General features: G+C 42.4%; 1 protein-coding gene across 1 annotated transcript in view; it reads left to right on the top strand.

Moving 5' to 3' along the window:
- Positions 1-13,452, top strand: part of ntrk3a (neurotrophic tyrosine kinase, receptor, type 3a) — a 983,676-nt gene that overhangs the window by 460,845 nt on the left and 509,379 nt on the right. The window contains exons 4-5 of the mRNA XM_063066043.1: positions 7,430-7,498; positions 12,710-12,864. Coding sequence (XP_062922113.1) covers positions 7,430-7,498; positions 12,710-12,864 — 224 coding nt within the window. The remainder of the gene's footprint in view (positions 1-7,429; positions 7,499-12,709; positions 12,865-13,452) is intronic.

Raw genomic sequence — 13,452 nt, 5'->3', positions numbered from 1 at the left:
AGGAATAAACAGTCGCTGTTTCAGGCCAAGACCCTCATCAGGACATATAAATTTATTGAATGGAAGTAAACGACTGAAGGCCCCAGAGCATAGTGATGCAACTGAACCTGATGTTTTGATGCCGATTTAAGTGATGGGCCAGATTGAAAAGGTCAGGGTGTCAGGGCCCAGCACGAGGAATGGGCTGGTTTAGCTGGCTGCTCTGTGGCATTTACTCAACTCTGCGCAGAACTGAGGGTCTGGATGGACTCTCTTTTGTGACCTTTAGTTCTGAACGCCGTTTTATTGCTTGCATGATTTGGTTTATTTCTCTGCACCTTCGATGCTTGATGGTCTTTTTTTAATGGGTTCTTTTGGGATTTGCAGCGCCTGTAAGGAGACAAATCTCAAGGTTGTACAATGTATACATAATTCAATAATAAAATGTACTTTGAACTTTGATTACTCCTGCTTCTATTTCTTTGTTCTTATGTGAAGCCATGAGTAGAATCTGATAAGTGATTTCGCTTCAAGAGAGCCTCCAGTGCAGGCAAGCGCCTGCGCTCCTTCTGCCTGCTTTCATGGGCTGAGGGAAGAATCTCCTTGCTTTAACAATGACCTTAGCAGTCAACAGCAAACCATGAGATGTGGAGATCAACAGCAGCTTGGCACAATTTTGATGTGAGGAAGCCGGGAGTGATTATGGACCTGGCCTACTCCGGCAAAGTCTTCCCTGGTGTAAGTAAGGTTATATCTCAGGCTGGCAGATCATGTCACTGTAGTGAGCCATCTCAAATAATGATGAGTTAAAGTTCAAACTTCAGAATACAGGAGGGAGATCAAGAGCTTAGTAATAGGACACTAAAGAAATCTGGCCCGTCTCTGTCGACTCTTACTAATTTTTAACATTCTGTCTGTATGCATAACGGCTTGGTACGGTAACCTCTCAAATTTCACATTTCACAGTTGAAAGTAAATTTATTATCGAAGTACATATACATCAGCATATGCAACCCTGAAATGCATTTTCTTGCAGGCATACTCAGCAAATCTATAGTAACTATAATAGGATCATTGAAAGATCGACTAGAGTGCAGGAGACAACAAACCGTGCAAATGCAAATACAAATAAATAGTAATAAATAACGAGAACATGAAATAACAAGATAAAGAGTCCTTAAAGTGAGGCCTTTGGTTGTGGGAACATCTCAATGGATGGCAGTGTAGTTAACCCCTTTGTTTAAAAGTCTGATGGCTGAGGGGTGGTATATCTTCCTGAACCTGGTGGTGAGAGTTCCTGTACCTTCTGCCTGATGGCAGCAGCGAGGAAAGAACGTGGCCTGCGTGGTGAGGATCTCTGCAAGTGATCACAAGAAACTACAGTGAGAAGCAGCTCAGGACATCAAAGGTATCTGCCTCACCTCGATGGACCCTGCCCAGACTTCTTGCTACTTTGGTAAACCAGCCAGCATAACCAAGGACCCTTCTCACCCCAGATGTTCTCCCTTTTCCCCTCTCGCATCAAGCAGAAGATACAAAAGCATGATAAAGTAGGCTCTTGATCTCACAATCTACATACCTCATTGTGATCTTGCACTTTATCGTTTACCTTCTCTGTTTCAGAGGAAATGAGATTAGTTTCCCTGGGAGTAAATAAGAGCTGTTTTTTTTTCCCTAGATCTGTAAGGAAACTAACTTTTTGTCTCATTTTGCACATAAGGCAACACTTCTTTGGACCCCTGAAGGGCAGGGAAACACGGGAGACCAAAGACAACTTGGCGTCATACTGTAGAGGCAGAAATGAGGACCCTGAACCACACCTGGGGCACAATAGAGAAGATGGCCAAAGACATTCAGAGATAGAGGACATTCATTGCTGCCCTAAACCCCAACAGATTAACAGGCAGTAACAACTACAATTTAATGTAATTTTGGGGAGTATATTGCTGGAGAAAGGTGTGAGAGAAATTGAAACTCCATTCAAGAGGATAATGGGTTAAGAAAAACCACCCAGAAATATATGCAAGTTTTCATGACACAAAGCTCAACAGTGGTGCTGCATTATTTGAGCTGCGTGAATTGATTGATGGCTGGCCCTGATCTTTTGATATATGGTAGGGGACACTGTTCTAAGTTTTGGGCAGTGAAGCGTATTACTCCGTGTGGTGTACTGATGAGAGCTGTGTCTTTTACTGCAACAATGGAAAGGACTTTCTGTTCATGTACTTTAGGCATTCTCCCAAGTGGAGAGTACTAACTTGTACACTATATGTGATCTGTCTCTCAAATCAACTGAATGACCTAAATTCTTTAGTCACTATCATTAGCCGTTGTCTTTGATTTAAAACTCTGCGTTCAACTTGAGTGATAATCTTGCTAAGAATGTGGACAATGTAGTGGTGCATTATCAGGCTTTAGAGAGGATGCAGGAGCAGTTAACCAGGAGCTGCCTACATTAGTAAGCATTCATAAGGCTGTGTTGGCGCATGGCTGAGTGGTTAAGGCTTTTGTCTAGTGTCCTTGAGCAAGGCACTTAACCACACATTGCTCTGCGACAACACCGGTGCCAAGCTGTATGGGTCCTAATGCCCTTCCCTTGGACAACATTGGTGGCGTGGAGAGGGGAGACTTGCAGCATGGGCAACTGCCGATCTTCTGTACAACCCTGCCCAGGCCTGCGCCCCGGAAACCTTCCAAGATGCAAATCCATGGTCTCACGAGACTAACGGATGCCTATACTATACACTATAAGGAGACATTGGATAAAATTGGATTGATTTCTCTGGAGCATTGGAGGGTGAGTAGCAACCTTATAGATATCTATAAAATTATGAAAGGGTGGATAGTCAGTGCCTTTTCCCCAGAGTGGATAAATAAAAATGCCAGGACTGCACAGCACTAAGGTGAGAGGGGAAAACTTTAAAATGTATTGATCTATTTATTCATTTATTGAGGTACAGAGCAGAATCGGGCCTTTGAGCTGCGCCACCCAGTAGTCAATGCAATTTAACCATAGCCTAGTCACAGGGCAATTTATAATGCTTAATTGACCTACTAACTGGTAGGTCTTTGGACTATGGGAGGAAACTGGAGCACCCGGAGGAAACCCACGCGGCCATGGGGAAAGCATACATACTCTTCACAGGCAGTAGTAAGAATTGAACGCCAGCTGCTGGTACTTTAAAGTGTTGTGCTAACCACTGCACAACCATGCCACCCCAAGGTAAGTTTATTTACAAGGTGGGTTTATTTTATATGGAGAGTGGTAGCTACCTGGAACGTGCTGCCAGAGAAAATAATAAGACTATAAGATATAGGAGCAGAATTAAGCCATTTGGCCCAAGGAGTCTGCTCCGCCATTTCATCATGGCTGATCCATTTTTCCTCTCAGCCCCAATTTCCTGCTTCTCCCTGTATTCCCTCATGCCCTGGCCAATCAAGAATCTATCAGCCTCTGCCTTAAATATGCAATAGTGACATTTAAGAGCCATTTAGACAGGCAAGCACATAAGTGGGCAGGAATAGCGAGATATAGACTATGTTCAGGTAGATGGAATTAGTTTAGATTAGCTTTATGGTTAGCACAGAAAATTTGGGCCGAAGGGCCTGTTTCCCTCCTGTGCTGTTCTATATTACATGTTCTATGTTTCTCCCTCTTATAATGAGTCAAAAGTGTCATCAGTTCCCAATCAAGACTAGACTTACCCACAAAGCCAGACTGAACAAGGAGCCTGTAGTCATTCTGAGCAGTTTGGTGACTTGTACTCTCCACAATAACATTCAAAAACTTCTATCAGCCTTTAAGAAGTTTCAAAACTTACTTCAAAAGAAATCTATAGGAACAAGCCCTTAGAAAGATCTAAGAAAGACTTTTAAAGTTAACAAGCTGTGGGAAAAAATTTTAATAAGTCATTTCAAATTGATAGGCTATTTTAAGTGCTACCTGGGTGTCTCATAGTTATTCTGAGTAATCTTTCATCAAACAAAATCTTCTGCTTTGGGAAAGCTCCTTGTATCTCTGCAGACTTATGCCAGATCTTCTGGAGGGGGAACATTGTAAATGTTGAGCAATTAGTCCAAGTACATGTTGCCTCATTGACCTCCATGTTAATTTTAACATTGAGACAGTCTGTGGAGACGTGTTGAAACCTTCACAATAATTTTTAAAGACTTCCACTTTATAACACATTTTGATGTATTATGAAATACTGTGGCAAAACTAGCACAAGCATTGGTAGTTTTGCTGTCATTACTATCATTTACTATCATTTTCTTCAAGCCAACATGAAAAAAAATCAAAACAAGTTGCCTGTAAGGAGTTATGAGCAGTTTCTTGAATTGGACTGCCAAGATGGGGAAATAAGAATGGATAGCCTCGTACAGGGTAGTAACCTCTAAGTATTTGGTAGAAGACTTGTCTAGAAATTGGGCCCACTTGTGGCAGTTTTTATGCAGAGATTCTGGATAAAAGCCATTTTGTGCATGTTAAAATATGCTAGAAACTATTTCCAGGTCATTTGCCCAATTTCAGACATGTAGATATAATGATGTCAGTGGTTGCACAATTTACATTTCTTCCATTGCCAGCAGAAGTTGGAGCTTCCCTGGCAAGCCTACAACATTCTTTATTAACCTACAATAACAGCGTCAAAGGTTATGGGGAGATGGAACAGAACAGGTGGATGATAAGCCATGATCTTGTTGAATTGACCTGAGGGGTCTAATTGCCTAGTATTCCATTTTCATTTGTTCTTGTGGAACAATGTCTGAACTTGCAGGTAGAGAGCTCAACCTTTGCCATGTATCAGGGTCCACTGGCCTTTGGTACACAAGATAGCATGGTGATCCAAGACAACAGGGCAAAGTGAACAGTGTGGTCTCTAATGTTACAGGGGGTAGGTATAGTGCTTAAGGGAATTTGGTGAAGGTATTGTGTTGGGGCAATTCTATGGATAAGATTAGGACTAGTGTGTCAATAGAGGGCAGTATCTCCAGATTGGGTCAACGGACTAGACTAGTTTGAGAATTTGCATTCTTAAGTGTTGAAAACATGGTTCTGCGAAACAAAATCATTTATAATTCAATTTGGGGAAAAAGATGTTATCAGTGAATACTAAGTTACACAATCCACTGCTCATTTAAAATTAAATTAGATTAGCTTTATGTACATCGAAAAATTGAAACATACACTCAGTGGGCACTTTATTAAGCACAGAAGGTATCTATCAAAGTGACCACTAAGTGCATGTTCGTGGTCTTCTGCTGCTGTAGCCCATCCATTTCAACATTCAATATGTTATGCATTCAGAGATGCTTTTCTGCACAGAACTGTCATAACACGTATGTGAACTACTGTCACTTTGAACTAGTCTGGCCATTTTCTCCTCTGACCTCTTTCATTAACAAGGGATTTTTGCCTACAGATCTGCCACTCACTGGATTTTTTTTTGTTTCTCGCACCGTTCTCTGTAAGCTCTAGGGACTGTTGTGTGTGAAAATCCCAGGAGATCAGCAGTTTCTGAGACACCCAAACCTCCCTGTATGGCACCAACAATCATTCCACTGTCAAAGTCACTTGGATTACATTTCTTCCCCATTCTGACGTTTGGCCTCAGCAACAGCTGAGCCTCTTGACTATGTCTGCATGCTTATATGTATTGAGTTGCTGTCATGTAATTGGCTTGTTAGATACTTTCATTCACAAGCAGGTGTACCTAATAAAGTGGCCACTGAGTGTATGTGATCTGATTATCAGCACTCATTAGAAACTACTGAAAAGCAGAAACCATTTGCTTCTGAGGAGTTGCCAGCTGTTCTTGAAGTGCTCCCACTTCAGCCTGCTTTACTATTTCAGTCCCTTCTGATCTCGGGCTTGTCTGAAATGACGCTGTCCAAAGACTTTATCGTGAAAGCAGATCGCACAAAGCAAAATAACAGATCAGGCTGTGCAAACAGAGTACAGCAAAGTCTTGTCTGGCCCGGAGAATACTAGAAATACTTAGCTGGCCGGTCAACAGTGAAAGGTGAAAGTTCAAATAAGAAATTCTTGAGTTTAATTCATTCAATTGTAAAACCACTTACAACCCGTTCTCTTCATCTGCTGATGGAGATCTGCATATTTGCTATAGCTGCGGCTTGTCGGAGATCTGAAAATTATGTGAAGTAGTTGAGTAGGATTACATTCCCTTCAACTCTGTGGCCAGAAGGGTCAGACTTCATTGACAGATTCTGAAGCAAAGCCTGTTGGCCGAGGGATGCTTATCCTGGATACTGCTGCATTTCACATCAGTGTGCTGGGACATCAGGGCACCCGCATGCTGTGAACGCCGGCCATGAGCATCCCAGTTCCCCTGTTCATTCCCTTCAGCTGTTGCTACGGGCTAGGGGATAGATTCTGCCATCTGCACTTCACCCAAAAGCTAAAATTAGATAAAGGCACCACCATCTTTAATGTGGAGTGTGTGATAATTTCAGTCACAAGCGGCTGGCTTTTTATTATCCAGTTACTTATTCACAAATTTCAATCAGGGAATACGTTTGTGGGCAGGGTAATTCACTCCCAACTCTCTTCACTGCTTCTGGCTTGTAGAAACAGAATTTATAGAAGAGAATAACACAAAGTTTTATCACCATCTGCCTGTGGATACCTGGGCAACTTTGAAGGAAGTGGGTAATAATTCTGATGTCATGCCACTCTTCTCATGAAGAAGACAACATCAATGAACTAGTTCCACTCTTTTCCAGGTTGAAAATGGCTAACACAAGGGGCATAGTTTTAAAGTGATTGGAGGAAATAAATGGGGGTGTGTCAAGGTTAGTTTTTTTTTTACAGAGTGCAGTAAATATGTAAAATGCCCTGCCAGGAGTGGCGGTAGAAGCTGATACATTAGGGGCATTTAGATAACCACATGGATGATGGAAAAATGTAAGTCCTGCACGGGAAGGAAGTTCAAAATTCAAAGTATGTATACAATATACAACCTTGAGAGTCATGTTCCTGCAGGCACTCACAGGAACACAATGGAATCCATGAAAAGCCACACACAAAAAAGACCAAAAAGCATCCACTGTGTGGAAGAAGAACAAATCAAGCAAGTCATAAAACAGTCAGCAAGTAATACAGAGAACATGAATCAGAGACTTGCTGAAAGTGAGTCCACAGGTTGCTCAGTGCTGAGGCGAGTAAAGATGGTCCTGGGTTAGATTGACCTCAGAGTAGGTTAAAATGTCAGCACATCATGGGCAGAAGGTCTTGTACGGTGCTGAGATGTTCTATGTTCTATGTTTGAGTTAATCAAGGTTTTTCTGACTGGTCAAAGTGTTAGCATAATGCCTGACTGTTATGCATATTCAGCGGTTGCCTCTGAAAAGATTTAAGTTTCTGATATTAGTTCATCCACAACTGACTAAGAGTAATTAACAGTGCATTTCCTTTCCTCTTGATTTGTAGTAATCTCTCTGGCAATCGGCTCACTAGCTTGTCTTGGCAGCCCTTCAGGACCCTCCAACTCTCCCAGCTGTAAGTACAATGTGTGTGAATTGTATGTTATAAGTGCCCTACTCTCAGCTACATCTTTTGGCTTTCTCTTCCTAACGCTGATATCAAGTCCTCATTCCAGTGATGTTGATCTGTTTGCCTCACCCTTCTTAACATTCTGGAATACTGAAACATACCAGCGAACTTGTGTTTCAATCCTATGGAGCAATAGCAAACTTTGTGAAACTGTGTTGAACAGAAGTCTTGTGTATGATGACCATTATGGAGACTGACAGATGGCACAGAAGCTAGCCTTTTGGCTCTAGTCCATGTTGACCACCATGCACTTATTTCCTCTCATGAGAGATCTAGAAATGTTGGAAACAGGCTCTTAGACTATATATGATTTCTTTTTTCTGAGTAAATATGCTTCCTTGCTCGATATTTTGAATCATGTTACTTGCTATTTTTGAATGTTTGCTTGCTATTTTGGATGCTTTGCACCTTGGCCCCAGAGAAATGCTGTCTTATTCAGCCGTCTCTGTGTATGGTTTGGATGCTAATCAAACTTTATTTGTTTTGATGTGAACACACACAAAATGCTGGAGGAAGTCAGCAGGTCAAGCAGCATCTGAGGAAGGAATAAGTAGTCGACATTTCAGTCCTTCATCAGTGCTAGCAGATACTCTCATTCTATATTAATCCCATTTTCATCAGCTCCACATTCTCATCGACTCTCCCCAAATTCTACCACTCACTTACAGTGGAAAAAAAGTAATCTTCTAACCAGCATGTCTTTGGGAAGTGGGGGGAAGTCCCAGGGAGAATGAACCAACTCTACTCAGGCAGCCCCAGACATCAGAATTGAATCTGATCTGCTGGATCTGTGTGGCAGCAATCTGTTGCTCCATTGAGCCATATATACAGTATGGTGATGGATTTACCCCAGTGATCAATCAGCATCTGTTCAATTACAAAGAATGCACCAGATGGAGCTTGAACAGCCAAAGAATGCAAATTTCTCATGAAGTCTCTGAGACATTGTGCAATTGACCACTGAGTACATCAAGCGAACCAAACATTCATTACAAAATCAATTTCTGAATTCGCCTGGGACATTACAATGCCCTCCACAATATCTATCAACACCGACATCGAAAGCAGTGGCCTGTCCAAAATATTGAGGTTGGATTGGAGACACTGCCAAGGGGAAGCTGATCAGTTCACCCAAGTAGTTTTGTGCTTGAGAGCAAGATAGTGTTAGTCAGGCAGTCTGGTGAATCCAAGGTATGTGGGAGTCTTGTGAGAACAAAGATAGAATTGTCCCTCACAAATGTGGCCTTGTCTAGATTTGAGGGCCACTCAACTTTCCCACAGATGCTCCAATTTCCTCTCACATCTTAAATACTGGCCAGCATGTTAATTAGCTCCTGTAGATTGGCCCTCGTGTGTGGATGGGTGGCAGGAGATCCAGGGGAAAGTTGATGGGCTTGTGAAAGGCAATAGGTTGCTGGGAAATGTAGAGAAATTGAAGTAATGAGAATATTGCATTTTTTTGCCCATTTTAGCTCCACCTGGTGTGCTGCTTTTAATCGGGCTAGACATTGATTCATCTCCGGGGAAATTCCACCATATCCATCCAATTGAATCCAATTGGCATTGACTCGTAGATGCATTGATCTGTTTCTGTATCATGACAAAAATGTCTAGCCTCTTCTTTTTCCTTTTGTCTGTGAGTGTTTCTGACTGGTTTCTATGATGTGCTCAGTAGGTTGGTGGAAGTCGGAAAGTTGGGGAATCAAGAACTCAGAATGTACAGTACTGTGCATAAGCCTAACATGGTTTCAAATGGTGTGGCCTCCACAGATCACTGATCTCAACATCACCCAGGCTGTCTGGGATTACTTGGAGATAGAAGCAAGTGAGACAGCCAAAGTCTGAGAAGAAGTGTAGCAAGTTCTCCATGATGCTTGGAACAACCTAGCAGCCAATTTTCTAATAAAACTGCACAACAGTGTACCTAAGAGAATTGATGCAATTTTAGAGGCAAAGGGCGGTCACACCAAATACTGATTTGATTTAGTGTTTTTTTTACTGCTACAGCACTTCATAGTAACTTGTTTGACATTTAGAAACTTTTCATTTCAATAGTTTTGACAGCATTTTCACTTTACAGAATGCCTGAGACTTTTTCACAGTACTGTTTACGAGGGGTGATTGTTAAGTTCGTGGCCTAAGGTAGAAGGAGTCAATTTTAGAAAACCTAGCACATTTATTTCTCCTACATTTACACACTTAGTCCAGCAGTCGTGGAGCATATGGATCACTTCTTTGTAGAAGTCGGCATCTTGGACCTCCAGAAGTGGTCCACAGCAGGGGTGATTGATAAGTGGTAGAAGGAGATGAGTTATTAACTTCAAACTTTCTGCATAATCACTCAAAGACTTGAACTGCATGTGCATGTAAAAAGAGCTGTATAACTCATCTCCTTCTACCTTAGGCCATGAACTTATCAAATAGGCTACCAAATTATCAATCACCCCTGCTGTGGAACACTTCTACAAAGAAGGGATCCGTATGCTCCACAACCGCTGGACTAAGTGTGTAAATGTAGGAGGGGACTATATTGAAAAATAAATGTGATCGGTTTTCTAAAATTGACTCCTTCTACCTTAGGCCACGAGCTTATCAATCACCCATCGTCCGTTTAATCTGAGAGGAGAAATATTTAATAGGAACCTGAGGGACAACTTTTTCATATGGAGGGTGGTATGTACAGTTTACTGTACATGGAAGAAAGAAAATTTGAGGGTGCAGGAGGGAATAAGTAGATTGTTCTTGGAGTAGATTACATGCTTAGCACAACATTGTGGGCCAAAAACCCTGTTTTATGGTCTTTGGAAGGAGCTTTGGGGAAAAGTTGTTGAGCCAGGTACAACATCATTTAAGAGATATTTGGCCAGGCACATAGATGAGAAATGTTTCGTGGGATATGGATCAAACATGGGCAAGTGGGAGTTGTTTAAGTGGGCATTATGGTCACCTTGGACCAATTGGCCTGAAGGGCCCCTTTCTGTGCTGTTTGATCTTGTTTCTGTTTCTCAGCAAGAGTTGCTGCCTGATATCTATTTTAAGCAACTTTACTCAAAGCATCAATAAAAGATTAAATCCTTATTTTACTTTCTACATCTAGAATGCATTTGTGCCTCTCCAGTGTCCTGGAGCCATGGAATGTTTTTAGTATATCAATGAATATAGTACTTTCTGTCCAGGGGCCCTTGGGGCACCCATGTAACCTTGGAGGAGGGGCAGGCGGTTTGGATGGATGCCCCTAATAATCTAGACCTGTGAATGGAGGAGACCACTGAGGAGGTTCCTGACCAGACCACCCCAGCTCTTTCACACTGTGTCATGATGGTCCTCGAACAGTTGACACTTCTCTGAACTTTATAACCAGCCATATACCTCCTGAAGTTAAGGCGCACCATTTCAGTTAGTGCATATTATAGGTTAGAAGTTGGCAGCATTTTATGATTCTGCAAGTATCATTAAGGACATATCTACATATTCACTGTGAAGGTCGGTCCTAGATCCTATAACTCCAGACACTGAGGAGCTGAGAATAGAGTGGTGATTTGGCCAACTTCCACCAGAAGTGAGAAGTGGTCTGCATAGTAAATGGGCCATTTATTATTAGAGTCACAGAGACCAGCAGCACTGAAACAGGCCCTTCTGCCCTTCTAGTCAATGCCGACTTGTTTTTGTTTTTACTGCCTATTTCCAACTACCTGCACCATAGCCTCCATACACCTCCCCTCATGTCATCGCCTAAATTTCACTCTAGTGTCTAAATTGAACCCACATCCACCACTTCCACTGGCAGCTTATTGCACACTCCCACCAAACTCTGAATGAAGAATCTCCCTTCAGATTCCCCTAAAATATTTCACATTTCACCCTGAACTTATGTCCAATGTGGGGGTAAGAGGGAAGACGGGGTGGAGATTCATAATAATCGTTATTTAAGAAACTTGGCTTCCTTGGGTTCCATCAAGAAAGGGTAACCTACCAATTACTGGGTGTTTCCAATGTGCGACCAAGAGCTCGGGGTGGTCATTGAGGGCATTGTTTTTCCTCTTCACCCCCTCCTCATTGTTACCAAGTATCCTTCCTCTCCACTTTCAGTCCTTCTGCAGGGCCCAAATATCAATCATTCCATCATCCCTTTGCCCTGCCTCCATTGCTGCTTGACCCCATGAGTTCCTCAAGCAGTTTGTATTTTTTCCTTTACAATTTTCTTCCTTTCTCTCACTCTCTCTGACCTTCTCACTCATCCCTGATCTTTAGGGATGCTTAGAACTGGGGGGACACAGCCTTAGCAAAATGGCCAGCCATTCAGGACTGGGATGAGGAAAGGTTTCTTGAGAGAGAGTGGTCAACATTTGGCCGTGAATGATCAGTCACTGAGCATAAATATTGTCTTTATTTGTCACATCATCACTGAAACATCCATACATAAAGTGAATTGTGACATTTGCATCAACAACAAACACAGTCGAAGGATGTGCTAGGAGCAGCCTGCAAGTGTTGCCATCTTCCAGCGCCAACTTGCCATGCCCATAACGTAGTAGCCCTAGCCCATACGTCTTTGGACTGTGGGAGCATCCAGAGAAAACTCATATGGTCACAGGAAAAATGTACAAACTCCTTACAGACAGCAGCGGATGTCAATCACTGGTGCTGTACAGGGTTACGTTAGCAGCCATGATACCATGCTGCCCTAATCGTCCAGCTACTCCTCCTGCCAGATGTTAGGTACCCTTGAGGGCAGATTGGATAAAATAGACCTTATGGAGCATTTTTCATGCAGGTTAATTTTTCTGACGGCGACTTGAGGGGAGATTTGATAGAGGTATACAAAATTATATGGGGCGTAGGTAGGGTAAGTGCAAGCAGGCTTTATACACTGAAGTTATGTGAGATTAGGTTAGGGATGAAAGGTGAAATATTTCAGGGGAATCTGAGGGGAACTTCTTCACTCAGAGGGTAATGCAAGTGTGGAATGAGCTACCAGCAGAAGTGGTGGTTACGGCTTTGATTTAAAAAACTAAGAGAAGTTTAGTAAGTACATGGATGGAAGGGATATGGGGTCTATGGTCCAGGTGCAGCTCAAAAGGACTAGGCAGTATAATAGTTCAGTCTGCGACAAAGGACTTATTTCTGTGCTATGACTCTAACTTGCTTCTCTTGCAGGATTCTGATGAGGAACCTGTTCAACTGCAGCTGTGAAATTCGCTGGATCCAGCTGTGGCAGGAGGCAGGCGAGGCGCAACTAGAACAGCAGCAGCTGTACTGTAGAACAGAGGGGGCCAACATCCTCATCTCTCATATGAACATCACACAGTGTGGTAAGTATTCCGGATCAAGGAAAGCAGAGGTCCTTCAGAGAAACGGCGGAAGCAGAATCAGAATCCGGTTTATTACCCCTTATATGATGTGAAATAAAGGATGATAGATCAATGGAGGACTACGTAGGAGGGAAGAGTTAGATTAATCTTATCATAGGTTAAAAGTTGGCGACTAGTCAGAATACTCTCCACCACGCATCCATAGAAACTTACAAGAGTCTTTGGTGATATACCAAATACGGATTTTAATGAAGCGTGGTGAATGGTGGAGGAACTTGTGGTCAATTTGCAAAATCCCACCAACACTTTTGCTTTTAGTGATGTTTGCTGGGGAACTCTGGGGAAAATGTTCCTGTTCGTTAAACTAATGGCATGGGATGTTTGTATCCACTCTAGAGTATCTCAGCTTAATGCCTTCTCTGAATTAAGGCACTTCTGACACTGAGATATCTCTTCAGTATTGCGGTCCACATTGACTTCTTTCTTTTTCTGTTCAGGTGGTGTTTGAACCCAGAAATATCTGGGTTAGCACTCCACCATCACCAGGTTCAGAAACAGTTATTACCCCTCAACCATCAGGCTCTTGAA

Source organism: Mobula hypostoma, chromosome 13 (assembly GCF_963921235.1).
Source record: "Mobula hypostoma chromosome 13, sMobHyp1.1, whole genome shotgun sequence".
NCBI lineage: Eukaryota > Metazoa > Chordata > Chondrichthyes > Myliobatiformes > Myliobatidae > Mobula > Mobula hypostoma.
Note: the sequence above shows the minus strand (reverse complement) of the source record. Positions and strands in the feature narration are given on the sequence as shown.